This window comes from Gossypium arboreum, chromosome 11 (assembly GCF_025698485.1).
Source record: "Gossypium arboreum isolate Shixiya-1 chromosome 11, ASM2569848v2, whole genome shotgun sequence".
Lineage (NCBI taxonomy): Eukaryota > Viridiplantae > Streptophyta > Magnoliopsida > Malvales > Malvaceae > Gossypium > Gossypium arboreum.
Window position 1 is genome coordinate 46,406,479 of NC_069080.1, and position 18,193 is coordinate 46,424,671.

Consider the following 18,193-nt stretch of genomic DNA (forward strand, 5'->3'; position numbering starts at 1 on the left):
TTCTTTATTATTTTAAACATGGTTAAATACTATTCATTTTAAAATCAAATGTGTTATTATATAATTTAAAAATACCACATCATCATTCCATTAATGATTTAATAGAGAATTACCAAAATATAACAATGACATTGAAAGTTTATGGAATTTGATAATCAAAATAAAAAAAACCCTGGACCTAAGTTATCCTACTCCTTGGATTCTCCTTTCTACCTTTCAATCATGTTTATTTTTTTTTTAAGATTTTAGTTTCAAAATATTACATCTCTTTTTTCTACCGTTGAATAAAATTTTATTGACAGTAATTGCAGATTGCGATCTCGTATTCGTATGGGTTTAGTTAACTAATAAAAACCATAACCAACAATTGCACTCTATATAGCATATCCATAACATGTGTCTAGGAAGAAGTTTACTTGGTTCGTATTTTCATCTATGTACAACAACAGCAGTAATAAAATACAATTAAAGAATTACAGAATTAAAGTGAAAACACAACATTTGATTTGTTCTTTTCATAAATACATGTGGGGAGTGGTGAAAGGAGATATGAATGGTTAATTAAGAAGCCAACACTTACAATTTACGACATCAATGTGAATAAACCAGGCAATAAAAGCTTACCCAGGAACAGTAATTCATGAAACAGCTCTGCCATTTATTGGAGTGTGTTTAATTGCAATAGATCTGGCAGCCAACCTTTATATGTAAAAGGAAAAAAAAAAAGAATGATTCATGAACTCCGTCGATAGTCCTCAATCATCATCCCTTTCATACTCTTGGTCAACCATATGGCTGTCTCCCTTGGGGATACCTTGTCTTTCCCAAATGGCTTCAAAACAACTGGCAGCTCTTCCAGTCTGTTATTTTGCAGTAACTCTGCAGATAATTCTAGAAGTCCTTCAAGTGCCTCTGCCCTTTGCCTATCACACTTGACATCCAATGTTTCTTTTTCTACTGTCTCCTCTTCCTTCAGCACCTCTGTTGAACCAGATTCTGCAGATGAGGAATTGGAGTTCCTAACATCTTTTTCTTTAACACTGCCATAACCTGAAACAATTGATTTTGAACTTGGTGAATTAAGGGTCACTGGACTAGTTTCTCATGTTCAATTCATCTTTCACTAAATTTATGAAATTCCCAACATCCATATCCGGTTCCGCTTTTTCCATCCCCGGTTACTCACTGTCAACACGAAAGCTACTATGCCTTATAACATGTATAACATCATCGAAAACCAGAGGAGAGGTCACTGCTGGTTTTTCAATTGTTAGGTTGTGCTCATTTGTTCTTTTCTCTGGCTGTGTGTTCTTTTGGGTAGAAGAAATTGGTTGGGAACTGTAAGGCATATTTCCTGCAACTGATGAGACAAGTTCTATCACAATGAACTTGTCATTACTGCTGGATGTAGAGGAAAGATTTGAATGGTGCATCATATCAAGTCTGCTACTAGGTCTGTTTGACACAGTTTCGTCCTTAATACTTGACCTGATAATAGGGAAATCTTCTTCAATAGTTGGCCCCCTTACAAGGGTATCCTTGCTACTTGACTTGCTTATTGGGGTATCATCCCAGCTGCTTAATATGCTTACAGGGGTATCATCACTACTACTTGGCCTCCTTATTGAGGTGTTATCCCTACTACTTGTGTAGCTTATAAGGAGACCATCCCGTCTATTTACTCTGCTTAAAGGAGCATCGTTGATATAAATTGTCTGAATTAATGAAGCATCATGGCTGTTAATTATCCAGCTTGAAGTGGAATCATCTTTATGAACATATATTTCTTCTGAAACCACGCCTGAAAGGTCCACAGAGGCATTCAGACTCACTTTAGCATCAACTGAAGTAAAATGAAAAAGATCCTTGGTTGGACCAGACTCTTCAGTTGAAAACATGATTGATTTATGGTCATACCCATGGATTTCTCTCAAAAGAACTTTAGGCTTGTCTGATTTCAGAGCAGGTGAGCTGTATGGTGGATATGATTCCAAGCTCTTCATGTCGGTGATTGTCTCGTGATCATGCACCTGTTCTGTCATGTCGATGAAAGGCGCTGTTGCATCATCACATAGCTCAAATGCTTGAATTGAGATTGAAGATGAGGCAAAATTGCTACTATCTATTTACGTCGCCTTGGTACCGACCATTAGAGCTATCTCAGCCTCTGGTTTTACACCCCTAGAAGCATTTGCAATGCGACCATTAAGCATTTGACAAGGAATAACCTCACACTCCTGGTAATACCGATATACTGTTCTATGGTGAAAGATAATTGTTGGTCGGAGGTAATTATATTTATTACTGTTATAAATCCTGACTCGATCATGAGAGTTCAGTAATATGGATCTCAGATTGTAGAAGTTTTATTACTATACTGGTTGTTATTGGGACTACTTTCGGTTTTTCTCTTCTATTTGGAGAATACTATTGATGTTGAGGTATTTTTCTATCTATATTGTTTTGAAATGTCAGTCCTATTATAGTACTATGGTTTTTAATCTATTAGATAGTTGTGGCTTCGGAAAAACTCAAAGCTTCAATGTTAACAATTGAAATAGCTGCATTGATGACACAGTTATTACAGAAAAGATGTAAGATTTAATTGGACTGATAAATATCAGTAAAGTTTTGATTAGTTAGAAGCCCTGTTGACTGAAGTTTCAGTTCTGGTTCAGCCTGAATCGGGTAAGGAATTTGTTATTATAGTGATGTATTATTGAATGGGATTAGACTGTGTTTTAATGTAGTAAAGCAAAGTAATAGCCTATACTTCCAAACAGTTAAAAACCACATAAAAAGAATTACTCGATACATGATCTAGAATTGACAGCTATTGTTTTTGTATTAATATCTGACAACATTACTTGTTTGGAGAAAAATGTCATATATTTAACGATAACAAAAGTAGGAAGTATTTGACGTTGCAAAAAGATTTGAACCTGAGACAACGTATATGGCTTGAATTGTTGAAAGATTGTGATTTGACAATTGAATATCACTAGGAAAAAAAAGAGAATACGGTTACAGATATTCTGAGTAGAAAATCTCTTTTTACTTTGAAAGCCATGGATACATATTATGATTGTCTGATAATAGCTCAATTTTAGTTCAGTATAGAGCTAAATCGATGTTTCTACAACAGATCAGTGAAACTCAGAAAAGTGATAATGAGTTGTAAGTTAAACGAGTACAGTGTGAATTAATTTCTGAATTAGAATTTCATAATAGATCTGATAATTGACTGTTATTCAGAGGCAAAATCTATGTACTGAAGAATTTGGAGCTTGTACAAAAAATTTGACACGAATGATCATAGTGGTACCATGTCTATTCATATAGAGAATCATAAAATGCGTAGCGATTTGAAAAAGATGTATTAGTAGCCCGGAATGAAATGTGGTATTTCTGAATTTGTATTTAAATGTTGGATATATAAGCAAGTTAAAGATGATACTTTCAGGATGGTTACAGCCAGTGGCAATACTGAAATGGAAATGGGATAAAATTACTATGAATTTTATATCGGTATTAGCCCTGTCTATGAAAAAGAAAGATACTACTTGTGTAATTTTTGATTATTTGATGAAGCCTACACATGTTATCCTGGTATGAATGGATTTTTCACTTAATAGATTACTTGAATTATATGTTTTTGAGATTGTTAGATTATATGATGTGCTAGTTTTTGTTATTTCTGATAGAAATCTACAGTTCATATTTCGATTCTGAAACAAGTTACAAGAAGCTCTGGGTATACGGTTACATTTTAGTACTGCATTTCATTCTCAGATGGATAATCAATTTGAACATATGATTCAAATTTTTGAAGATATGCTTCGATGCTGTATTTTAAAATTCGAAGGCAAGTGAAAAAGAAATATTTGTCGTTAGTTGAATTCGTATATAATAACAATTAACAGTCAAGTATAAAATTGTACCGTACGAGGCTTTATATGGTCACAAATGTAAAACTTTGGTGTTTTGGACTGAGCTCAGTGAGAAAAGATACATGTAGTTGGTTTGATTCGTTGAAACCGAAGAAAGGTGAAAGTGATTCGAGACAGTTTAAAAGCAATATTTGATCGTCAGAAATCCTATGTGAATTTAAAATGAAAAGAAATACAGTTTCAAATTGGTGAAAAAATATTTTTGAAAGTTTCGCAATGGAAGAAAGTTCTCTAGCTTGGCCGTAAAGGAGAAATAAGTTTGCGGTTTATCAGGTCATATAAGATCATTGAAAAGAATCAGATTTGTTGCGTGTTGATTGGTATTATTACCAGAGCTTGATAGAATTCACAATTTCTTTCATGTGTATATGTTTTACGACAGTATCGATCAGATCCATCATTTGTTATTACTTTGATAAATGTTAAATTCAGTCTGACACAACTTACAGTGAGAGACTAATTGAAATTCTGGCACTTTAAGAGAAAAACTGAGAAATAAAAAGGTAGCTTTAGTAAATGTTTTCTGATAATGACATGATATAGAAGGAGCAACCTGGAAATCGAAGGAACATGTGAGAAAGCAATATCTGAATCTCTTTACTGGTAAAATTTTCGAGGATTAAAATTCTTTGAGGGGGAAAATTGTAACAACCCATTTTTGATAAAATCAGAACAGTGGTTTCGGGACTACAGATCCATGTGCGGAAAGAAAAATTATTTTAATACTATTTTATGATCCACAGTATAATAATATTGTGTGAAAATTTCGTAAAGAAATTTTATCAATTACATGTTTAATTTGATAGAGGACCAAATTGCACAAAGTGCAAAAGTTGAGTTGTAATATCTAAAGGGATTAAATAGCTATAGAATTTTAAATTGGAGGTCCTCATATGGTAATTAGACCATTAATGAAAAGTTAGTAGATATTTTTAGATGATTCATCCATGGAAAATTAGAAAAAAAGCTAAGGACTAAATTGGAAATTGAAAGAATTAAAGATGATAAATTAATTAAATAACAAAATTATCATCATTTATCATCATCTTTCCCAAATATGTTGCCTGGAAATCCTAGGAAAGAGAAAGCAAGCTTTCTTGGCCAATGTAGGTAAGTATTTAAGTCCCATTTTTAGTAATTTTTATATTTTCGAGATCGGGGTAACTTAATCTATTTATTTTGGGGGTTAATTTGTAAAGTTATCAAAGAGTGAAAATTTTTCTGTGGATGAATATGCTAAAAGTTTGAAATTTATGGTAGAATATGAAAGGTTGTTGATATATAAACAACTTTTACAAAGTGAATTTTGATGAAAACATGATTTAGGGATTAAATTGAAAAGTTGTAAAATTCATGAAAAATTCTGAAATTTATGAAATACATGGGCTGTAAATGTTACATGTAAAAATTTGGCTAGGCTTGGAACAAGGATTAAATTGCATGAATTTCATTTTTCGAGCCTAGGGACGAAATCGTCATTAATTAAAAGTTTAGGGGCAAAATGGTAATTTTCCCTACGATGTGCATTGGACTGAATTGAGTTTAAATTATATTAAATTTATGTTAAATTTACTCGTATAGATCCAGATAGACCAAATTCGGAGTTAGAACGAGAAAAAGAGAAAAATGTCAGATTAGTTGATTTTACGTACATGAATATTTGACGAGGTAAGTTCGTGTAACTAAATTGTGTATATTTATATGCTAGAATTAATTGTTGTGATTGTGAATTGTATAAATGTCATATATATATGACATTGAAAACATATCCGAAAAAGCCCGAGAAGTGATAATGCCTGAAATAAATGATAATGTCCAATAAATGATAAATGATAAAAAAATGCTATTTTTATTCTCGAAATGAATGTGGAATGTATTTATTTGAATTATATGAATATTATAAATGTATGAAATAATCACATGTCTGATAATGCCCGAAAAATGTTAAATCTGATAAAGTATCAAATAGTTATGGAATATTAAAGTAGAGGTCCTTATTGAGTATATAGACCAATAAAATATTAGTGGCTGGACATGGAGCCTTAATTTAAGGGATGGTCAATTGTTAGGTGACTTAATTTATAATAAAATAATAAACCTAAAGGATTAACTATCATCTTTTTTATTCCTTCTCTTCACCACTGAAAATTATAGCAAAAAGGGGGTTTTTGAAGCTTGAAAATTTCAGCCACTTGGTTCCTTTACAAGTAAGTGATTTTGGTGGTCTTTCTTGATGATTTTTGTATTTTTGGGACCCTTGTAGTATAAGCTAACTAATGGAGGGACTATTTTGCAAAATGGTTGAAAGTCTAGGGTGTTGCAGTTTATAGTACTCATGTTGTTTCTAGATTTTTATGGAAGAAAATGAATTATGGTTATTAAATAAACAACTTTTGTGAAGAGCCTTTCATGAAAAACCCCAAAAAGGGTCATTTTCTAAAAGTTATAAAATGGGTAGTAAATGTGTGAAACAATTGAAATTGTGAGTTTATAAGAGTAATAAAGCTTCGGCTAGGCTTGTTAAAGGAGGAAAATTGATTAATATCATTTTACGAGCCTAAAGGCAAAATCGTAATTATGTGAAAGTTTAGGGGCAAAATGGTAATTCTGCCTAGGTATGAATTATAGATTGCCTTGATTAATGTAGTGATTAAATAAGTGAATTTTTTATTATAGATCAAGAAATACAGAATCCAGACTTAGACCGGGGGAAAACCAAGCTTGTGGACTAAATCAAATTAGTTGCCCATATTTTGTATATAGAGGTAAGTTGCACGTAAATTTCACCATTCTATTGTTATTATGTATTGAATAATTGTTATTGCATGGAATGTACGATTTTTGTTACGAATATACATGACGAGACTTGATGTAGTAAAACTCCCGATTGAACCATAGGAATAGATCGGATATCCATACCATGATACTAGGGTAATATGTGAGCCAGTGCAAGACCATGTTTGGAACATGGCATCGGCATCGTAATGAGAGCTAGTGTAAGACCATGTCTGGGACATGGCATCGGCACCGATATATGAGAGCCGGTGTAAGACCATGTCTGGAACATGGCATTGACACCAATATATGAGAGCCAGTGTAAGACCATGTCTGGAACATGGCATCGGCACTGATATATGAGAGCTAGTGTAAGACCATGTTTGGGACATGGCATCGGCATCCCACCCGTTTGTATAAGGCTTATCGGGTATCCTTTAGTATTCCAACTGGTTCAACGGGTGATTTAAAGATTATGTCACGATTGAGAAAAGTTATGATTATGTTGCAAGTGTACAGGTACCTACACGAAACTCATGAGAATGAGCTCAGGCTGTGTATATGATTAGTAAGGATTAAAATGAGAAAGTTATGTCTATGGTCATTTAAGAATCTTGTGCAGGTGTAGAATACGTTATGAGTATGATATTACTTGGTAAAGTGTTGTTAATTATTTACATGTAACTTACTAAGCTTTATGCTTACTCTCGCTTTTCCATTTCCTATAGCATCGCCAAGCTAGCTTGGGGATCAAAGGACGTTGGAGGTGTAACACCCTTTACCCGAGTCCGAGGTCGGGACTAGGCACGAGGCATTACCTGACTTACACGCATACATACAATCATTTTCGAGTTACAAAATCTAGATCAAATTTAAAACTTTTCTCTCTTAATCTAAAAGTTTTTAATATGGGCCTACGGGGCCCAAATCACATTTTGGAGGTATCCCAGGATTAATCCGACCATATTTGAAAATTTTGAAAAATGTCACTTAAAACAGGGGCACACGCCTTTGTGGAAAGGCGACACGCCCGTGCGGCCCTTTCTACCTGGTCGTGTTGAAGGCCCGTGTGGTACACACAAGCTAAGCACAAGGGGACACGCCCGTGTCTCGAGCCCTGTGAATTAAATTTCAATTTCGAACCTACAGGGGTTTTCACACGGCCTGACACATGCCTGTGTCCATGGCCCGTGTCCCTCACATGGCCATGACATGCCTATGTCTTAGCCCGTGCTTAAAAACCTTGACATTCTGTTTCTAACATCAGCAAAAATTTAGGGGCACACGCCTATGGCCCAGGGCTGTGTCCTCCACACAGCTGAGACACACAGCCATGTCTCTGCCCGTGTGTTTACTATCATGCATACTGACTTGCAAATTCGAGGTGCAGGGGACACGGTCGAACAACACGCCCATGGGGCTGACTGTGCGTCACACACGGCCTAGACACACGCCCGTTTGTCTACCCGTGTGGACGATATAAGGCTATCTACCAAGCCCATTGCCACTCTAAAACACAAAATAACACCGTCCACCAAACCAAAGTCTAACATGACATGATTTCGTAATCAAATAATCACCACTAAGGTCTCTACACATTTCACATATGCTTAAGCACCCAATTCATACACTTTGCTATCCAAACATTGAAAATCACATGTTCAACCATACCAAAAATTTCTCATTCATGAAATACCTTCTTGTATTCATATAACAACTTTCAATATTGGCCATTTTCATGGCCTTATACAAAATGAGTCAAATACTAAAGTAAGCTAACACATTTGGCCCCAAAACAATGCGATACTGAAACAAAATTAAAAGATCCTATACATTCCATAATCAAAACAAAAGAACTAACTATACCAAGTGCTTCAAATGATAGTGTGACTGGCTTCTTTGACGTAGAGATGATCCACGAGCTACTTTGGTGGCACTATAAGAAAATGAAAAGGAAAAAGGGATAAGTGTAAAGCTTAGTAAGTTGCATGTAAATAAACATCAACTAATTATCAAACCGCAATATGCTCATAACAATTTCATAGCTTGTTTTCGAATACAATAAATAAACATAAGCACAACTTACTCATCACCATCCAATACAATTCATATAGCATGTATTGAGTCCACATCTCATACATTTCATGTAGGTACCTGTACCACTCACCAATGGTCATAACTTTTCTTGTCTCGATATAAATCATAAATCTTTTGTTGCCTATTTAGAATACTACAGGATACTCAATAACCCTATGTAACACCCTACACCCAAGTCCTACGCTAGGACGAGATGCGAGGTATTACCACACTTAAACACATATATTCCAACGTTCTCGACTCATTAAGGCGTGACCAAATTTAAAACTTTTTCAAACCTTGTCTAAATTTCTTAATATGGGCCTACGAGGCCTCAAATGACCATTGGAAAATCATTTGGGACTGGCTCGGGTACTTAACCAACTTTAGAAAGAAATATAGCCTTTGAATTAGGGCACAAACCCGTGTGAAAGGGTAACACGCCCGTGTGATCACTAAAACATGGCCGCACTGATGACCCGTGTGACACACATGGCCTAAGCATCTCGGGACACGCCTGTGTCCCATACCCATATGAATTTAATTCTAAATCCAAAACTACATGGGTTTTCACAAGGCCTGACACACGCCCGTGTCTATGGCTCGTGTCCGTCACACGGCCATGACACACCTGTGTCCTAGCCCGTGTCTAAAAACCTTGACATTCTGTTTCTGACGTCAGCATCCAATTTAGGGCACACGCCCCTGGCCAGAGGCCGTGTCCTCTATACGGCTAAGACACACGATCGTGCCTCTACCTGTGTGTTTACTACCATGCATACTGACTTACGAATTTTACGTGCAGGGGACACACGTCCGGACAACACACTCATGGAGCTAGTTGTGTGTCATACACGGCCTAGACACATGCCCGTGTATCTACCTGTATGGACAATATAAGGCTATCTTTCAAGCCTTTTGCCAGCCTGAAACACAATATAACAACATCCATTCAAAAATACAAGGTAAAATCAGCCACACCAAGCATTATCTCATTCATAAAAATATCATCATTTGCATATATTAATCATGAAACCTAGCCATTATTCCAAGGCTTAATACAAAATGAAGGGACTCATCCTAAGCCAATACATTTGGCCCTATTATCAAGACACAAACATCAAAGTCTAAGTTCTATAAAAGCCATATTTCAAATAATAAAACCAACTATACCAAGTGCTTCGGTTGATAGTGTAATCGATTCCTCCGACGTCCGATGATCCTCGAGTTATTTAGGTAGAACTATAAGAAAATGGAAATGAGAAGGAGTAAGCATTAAGCTTAGTAAGTTGCATGCAATTAAATATAACAACAAATCTACCATTCATCGACATGCTCATAATACAAAAGAAAGTATAAATTCAACTTACTCATTACTATCCAATACAATTCACATAGTATTCATTGAGCTCATGTCTCAAACATTCCAAATAGGTGCATGTGCCACTTACAACATGGTTATACCTTTCTCGTTTAATTTAAACTATAACTCTCACTGTTGAACCATTTGGAATACTATCAAATATTCACTAAACCTCAAACATAGGGTATGATACCGATGCCATGTCCCAGACATGGGCTTACACTGGCTCATGTCTCAAGTCGATGCCATGTCCCGTACATGGTCTTACACTAGCTCTCGCATATCTGTACCAATGATATGTCCCAGACATGGTCTTACACTAACACATCTCATAGCCAATGCATGTCCCTGACATGTCTTATACTAGCTTACCTTACGAGGCCGATGCACGTCCCAGACACTTCTTACACTAGCTTTCGTCTCAATGCCGATGCCATGTCCCAGACATGGTCTTACATTGACTCTCGTAATGTGGCTGATGCATGTCCCAGACATGTCTTACACTAGCTCACAATAGCCCATACGTCATAGCATGAATATCCGATTTATTTCCAATGGTTCAAGCGGGAATTCTACTAACACATTTATCATCATGCATTTTTATTTCCACCATCAAAAATTTCATGCTATATCAATTCAACACATATAATAAAAACATAGTTGTATTATTTACACACAACTTACCTCAGTTTACAAAATGTAGTCGACTAGCTCGACTTAATCCACTTGCTTCGTTTTTCCCCGGTCTAGGCCCTGATTTTGTAAATCTTGATTTGTGAAGGTAAAGAGTGGCTGCAATTTTTCAAGCTTCTAAACCCTATTTTTTCTGGTGAATTTCGGTTGTGAAGAAGGTGAGAAAAAGATGACACCCTTTTTTCTTTATTTTATTTCATTTTGGTCAAATAAGCTACTAAATTTCTACCTAATTTTGACTTTCTCCATATTTTGTCTCCTATGGCTGGCCATCACCTATCCAAGGGTCTATTTTCCCTTTAAAGACCCCCAATTTAAGTTTCATGAAAATTTAACAACCTTAGCTATCAATTCAAGACTTTTGAACTTTACACGATTTAGTCCTTTTTCGCGATTAAGCTCACAAACGCTAAAATTACTTCACCAAATTTTTCACGTACAGTTATAAACATGTTATAACTCTAAAATAATAATAAAATACTTTCTCTAACCTCAGATTAGTGGTCTTGAAGTCAATATTCTGACTAAGTCCAAAATCGGGCTGTTACACCCCAAACGTGGGATAAGACGCTGATACCATGTCCCAGACATGGTCTTACACTAGCTAGCACATCAAGTCGATGCCATGTCCTAGACAGGTCTTACACTGACTTTTATATAATGAGGCTGATGCCATGTCCCAGATAGGTCTTACACTAGCTCTCATCTATCGGTGTCGATGCCATGTCCGAGACAGGTCTTACACTGACACATAACAAGCTGATGCCATGTCCTAGACAAGTCTTACACTAGCTTGTATATCTTGAGGCCGATGCATGTCCCAGACATGTCTTACACTATCTCTTATCTCAATGCCGATGCATGTCCTAGACATGTCTTACACTGGCTCTCATGATGTGGCCGATGCATGTCCTAGACATGTCTTACACTAGCACACATATCACCCAATGTCATGGTATGAGTATGTAAGTCTATTCCAAATGTTCACCCGAAAGTTTTTATTACATTAATTCACATTCTCATCACAACTCAGCAATTCGTGCCAAACTAATTATAGAATACATGATAACATTTAATTGCATTATTTACGTACAACTTACCTTGGTTTATAAAATGTGAGCAACTAGTCGGCTTAATCCACAAGCTTGGCCTTCCCCCGGTCTAAGTCTGGTTTTCATATTTCTTGATCTAAAATGAAAAAATTTAGTCATTAAATCTTCAATTAAATCTAAACGCTTAATAAATTTACAATTTGGGTAAAATGACCATTTTTCCCCTATACTCCATAAAATGACCATTTTACCCTTAGGCTCGAAAATCGATTTTTGTCGAATTTCATAATTAGTAAAGCCTAGACAAACCCTTCTTACTCTTATAGCGACCCAAAATTCCTATTATTTCACAACATTACTATCTATTTTATAAACTTTACAAAATGATCCTATTAGGGTTTTCATGAGAAGTCCTTTCACAAAAGTTGTTTATTTCGCAACCATAACCCATTTTCTTCCATAAAATTTCGGTCAAAAACTTATATGCTCTCATGGAAAAACCCTGAACTTTCAATCATTTTGCAAAATAGTCCCCTTAATAGTTAGATTAAGCTTTAGGGTTCAAAAAACACAAAAATCATGAAGAAAGACCACCAATAAGACTTACTTGCAAGAGTTTGAGGTTGCTGAAAATTTCAAGCTTTCATGGCTATTTTTCTTGAAGGAAAATCGGTGGAGAAAGAAGGAGAGAGATGATAAAAATGACAACTTATCCTATTTGTTTTATTTTATTCAATTTAATCACCTAATTTCACCAAACATTGACTTTTCTATTCCTTTGTTTCCCATGGCTGGCCACCTCTCTCAAAAGGGTCTATTTGCCTTTTAAAGACCTCCACACTATGATTCATAGTCAATTTACACCTTTAGCTAACAAAACAGGACTTTTACACTTTATGTGATTTAGTCTTTTTTCACAATTAAGCTTGAAATCACTAAAATTAATTTACCAAAATTTTCATACACTTACATAATCAAACTATAACACCAAAATAATAAAAAAAATAATTTCTTTGACTTCAAAATTATGGTCTCAAAACCACTGTTCTGACTAAGCCCAAAATCGGGCTGTTACAAGAGGCTCGATCACACTATCAAACGGAACATTTGAGTATAGTTAGATTTATCATCTTGAGTATGGCATGTATAGGGTCTTGGTATTTTTGTTACGTTTCATGTTGGTTTGGCCATAAGTGTTGGCTCATATTGATGTGATATTCATTTTGTATAGGTCATTGATGTTGGCTAATATTGATTATTGCTAAATGCATTTGATGAGAGTTTTCATGGATATGGTTGTTGTATGGTTTGTGTTGATAAGTAGGAGATGTTGTATGTGATAGAAAATAGCTTGGAAATGATGTGTAGACACCTTGGTATTGGCTGATATGGTCATATGTTTATGTATTATTAGTATTGTTTGAGGTTTTGTAGGTTGGTGAGTAAGGGTGACAAAAAGGCTTGGTTAATAGCCTTGTTTTTGCCCACATGGGTAGACACAGGGGCATGTGTCTAGGCTGTGTGTGACACATAGTTTACCCCATGGGCGTGTGGTCTGACTGTGTGGCCCTTGCACCTCAATTTGGCAAAACAGAATGCCCAGTAGTAACCACACGAGTGGAGACACGACCGTGTGTCTCAACCGTGTGAAGGACACGGCCATAGCATGTGGGTGTGTGCCCAGGCCGTGTGAAGCCTGTACCTTAAATGTAAAATTAAATTCGCCACACGTGTGCCCCTAAATGGTTGATGACGTCAAAAATAGAATGTCAAGGTTTTAGTACACAGGCTGAGACATGGGCGTGTCATGGTCGTGCGAGGGACACGAGCCATGGACACAAGCGTGTGCCAAGCTGTGTGAAAACCCCTGTAGGTTCAAATGGAGAAATAAATTCACATGGGCTAGGGGCACAGGCGTGTCCCGATACGTTCAGGCCGTGTGAACTATACGAGCCTTCAACATTGCCATGTTAAGTGGACACACGGGCGTGTCACCTTTCCACACGGGTGTGCCCCTACTTGCTTTGAAAATTTTCAAAGTTATCTAAAGTGTTCGGTTTATTCCTGAACCATTTCCAAAGCGTGTTTTGGGCTTTGTAGGTCCATATTAAGGACGTTAAAAGGAAGTTTGAAAGTTTTAAATTTGAGTAAAAGTTTATGACCCAAAAATGTTTGTATGCCTGTGTTTAAGTCTAGTAACGCCTCGTACCTTGTCCCGGTGTAGGATACTGGTAAGGGGTGTTTCAAGTAAAATTTATAAAGTATATTGGAATTCGATTAATCAATGAAAAGATTAAGACAGAAAACAACAAATTAATGCAATTCATCCATAACATTTCATGGGAATCATGTATGTTAGGAATGGACAAGGTAAAGTTTCTTCTAAAGATAAAAAATAGTTTACACAACAGAAAATTTCGGAAGCAAAACAATTATGGTTCACCATATTACAATTTGCCGAGGAGATGCAATCATTGATTGATGAATTAACAGTTACAGAGTAAGAAGCATGGAATTATCCAGACAAGGTTTGCCTAAAAATAGTGTTGAAAAAAAATCTATTATGTGTTTTAGATATTGTTACAAATAGATCTTTATTCACAATCTCCACCAAGCCTTTCATCTCCAAATGAAATTTCTTTATTAAAAAATAAACATCATAAAAGTAGTAATTAATGAGATATGGATGAAAAGCTATTTGCTATAGTTAAAACCTTGGAGCAATCTGAGCGACTAGTATAGAATAATGTAATAAGAAGTTAGATGAAATAGAAACATTAAACATGATTAACCCATTATATATTGTTGCTTGTACTATCTTTGTAAATGGAAATCATACAGAGAACAATGGACTGCTTTCACAAAAGGCTGAAGCAAATAGAATTGCTTAGATTCAAATGATAGCTAAAAAAATGGGTTTGTTTTGAAAGTTTAGAATTTATGTTAAAAATTTCAAGTAGTGTTAAGATGCTTAATTTCAACTAATCTGGTATTTTATGGTTTGTTTTAATATTTTATAAACTTACTAGTTTCTCTATTATCTTTATTGTTTTCAAGAATTTGGTTTGAATGATTAATCCACTATACAAATAATTTCTATTGTATTTACTTACACAATTTTAAGTGAAAAGCAACGAAAAGTAGAGAAAATTGTTGCATTAAGTCTTATAAAAAATTATTAGAAACAAAAAAATTAAGAAGAGATCATATACTAATTCATCATTGAATGGTATTACATACATAAACGAAATTCTTAATCATAATCCAATGCATTGCCCAAGAATTTTAAGAACGAATAAACAAGTAGTTATACATATGTCTGATAACTTGAAAACTAGCTGATGGTTGAAAGATCGTCGTTATGTGAAAGTTGGAGAAAAAATAGTAATGTTTCTCATGACATTAAACAACAATGTGAGAATTCATGTCATAACAAGAATATTTAACCATTCAACTCAAACAATACATTTTTACTTTCATGATGTATTGAATGTAATGCTTCCTTTTTCAAAAGAAACAATTGTGCCTAAATGAGCAACTGAAGTAACACAAAACCAATATCACCAACGACTGAAAGACATATTTAACGTGGTAAATCAACCCTTTTACAATAATATATTATTTTTATCATTGTACTAATATTCTTTTGTTAATTAAAAGTAGGGTGCTGGTGCAATTGATGAATGTAACAACCCATTTTTTAGTGGTGCAGGAAATGGTAATTTTGAAACCCCGTTTTTTGATATTTGAGTCCATAAATATTATTAATTAATATTTAAAAGTCTATTATAGTGTTATATTGATTTTTGGTTCAATAATTTTATTGAACGGTTAGTAATTACGGTACAATGACTAAATGTAAAAATCGTAAAAGTTAATTGCTATATATTATTATTTGATAAAAGACTTATTTGGTAATTCTTCAAGGGTTTAAGTGGAAATTATCCACTTATTGAAAGTAGTGGACGGTGGATGCTTAATTTTTAGTGAAAAATGTTTTAAAAATCATGTTCAATTATTATTATTCATTAAAACATTAAAGCACAAACAAAAGGCTGTCTACATCTTTTTTTCTTTCCTTCCACTATTTTTCCATTGATGAAAAGTTAAGGAATTTTGGCCAAGCTTTTAACCTTGCATGATCAAGAGTTGAATCAAGAGGAAGTTAATCAAGGAAAAGAGAAAATTGAGGATTAGTCTCCGACATTGCACTTATTGTTGTTTTGGTTTGGTAAGTTGATATGGTATAGTTATATATGTAAATGTAATGTATGTGTTTGAATTATGAATTTATATTGTGAATGTACTTTTAATTTTATACAAATTGGTACAAAAAGGTGAGAGATGGACTGAATTGTAAAGAATTGATCTAATGTGTTAAATGTGTCCGGACGAACGTAAGAAATGATAGGTTACAATTGACATGCCGATAAAGTTATTTGTGTGTTGTACATGATAAGTGACAGAAATGATGCAGAGTATACTGATGTATAGGGAATTTACTGATTATGTTGGAATCCTAGATTTCTTATGGATGACTGAGTTATGTTTTTACGGAGACCCCGATGTGGTGGAGGGATCTAATATCTTATGACATATGATGCCTACGGGCTTTACACTTCAGTGCCCTGGTATAGTGTAGTTATTGATCTAACAAGCTATATGGTGTAGTGTACTTACCAAGTATTTGTATTTCTTCGTTATAGTTCATCGAGTTAACTATTAATAAAATAAAAAGAATAACAGAATGATAGTTTGTGTTGCGATTGAAAAAGACTATATGTGATTGGAATGATGTAATGATGCATATGTTTGAAGATTTTGATAGAATGAAACTGAGTTGAATTGTACACCTTGAACTGTTATAAGACTCGTAATTGACAAACTCACCTTATTATTGTGAAATATGAAAATACAAAAGTTTGTCGTTATCTAATTTGTTATGTTAATTGCGAATTGAGGTGACTTTACTATTTTAAAACCTATGAAATTACCAAGCATACTTACTCTGTTTCCTTTTCTATTTTTGTAGTAGTCATTTTATGGAACACATTGATCGGATCACCTCGGAGCTCTCACTATCTAAATTTTGATTAAGTAGTCTTTTAATCATTCTGCACTCAATTATGTGACATGTCTATAAGATTTGTATTGTGTATGTGCTTATTTTGAATGCTTATGAGTTTGAACCTTGAATGATGCTAAATTTTGGATATTCACATGTTATGTTTATGAGTATGATGACATTATGATAAGAAATTTCAAAGCATATTAATGACCAATTTTGAAAGTGGAATGATTGATCTAATGTGATGAGAATGACATGAATTGTACATGTATAATGTTATGTTTGAACACCAATTAAAATATTATGAATTGTGGATTAAGGAATGTATGATTTTTAGTATATTAGTATGGTTTGAGTTGATTTTATGCAGGCTGTAGTGTGCCTAAGACACCATTTATGTTGATTTTGACTTTTAGCATGAAAGAGAACCAAAACATGAGATTTTTGACCTTCTAGTAATAAATATCGAGACAATGTATAAAAGTATCGGTACATTACCAAATTAACATTATTTAAAAAATGAAAGAATGTTAAAATGTAATAGTCAATTCGGGTCAATTTCGTATTTAAGGAGCTTATTTTGTAGGCAGATTTTATTTTATGTTTTAGTAATTAGGCCTTAGGAATAAATGTTAATAAAAATAAGTGCTTTTTTAACATATTTTGTAGGTGTTGTGACCTAATAGGCAGACACGGGCCTTAGGTTGTGCTAATTAGTTCAATTGAGTGTGTAGGATGAATATATAAAGACCCAATTGATGTAGAAGAAAGGGTCAAGTGATTCACAAGCTTCTTGGGACATCAAAGCACCAAACGACTAAAACAAGGCAAAATTTTGGTGTCATGTCGCGCCACACTCCTAGCGTGGCACGACATAAGGCCAACATGCGTCCCAAGTTTATCGAGGTTATTTTCATTTGCATAATCAAACTTATACAAAGACTTAGAACATGCTGAGGACCTAATTTGGGCTGCCAACACCTTTATAAATAAGACATTAGGGGTTGAGTGTAACTAAGTGATCCTAAACGCCTTCAAAAACCGTCGTAGTTTAGAAGTAGTTTTAGTTTATTTTCTTTTCGAATTTTCTATACGTTCTTGTTTTCCTCTTGAAATCAATTTTTATCTAGAAGTTTTTTTATAGTGTTCAAGTATTCAATTTATATTTTCTTTTGCATTCGTTTTATTTTTTTATTTCAATCGAGTGATTTGTTAC

General features: G+C 34.5%; 1 protein-coding gene across 1 annotated transcript; it reads right to left on the minus strand.

The window, feature by feature from the left end:
• Window positions 1–733: 733 nt before the first annotated feature.
• On the minus strand, window positions 734–2,042 carry LOC108471929 (serine/threonine-protein kinase Nek5-like). The gene is made up of 2 exons (XM_017773470.1): window positions 1,187–2,042; window positions 734–1,050 (listed from the first exon to the last, which is right to left on the minus strand). The coding sequence occupies exons 1-2, from the start codon at window positions 2,040–2,042 to the stop codon at window positions 734–736; spliced, it is 1,173 nt and encodes a 390-aa protein (XP_017628959.1).
• Window positions 2,043–18,193: the final 16,151 nt, after the last annotated feature.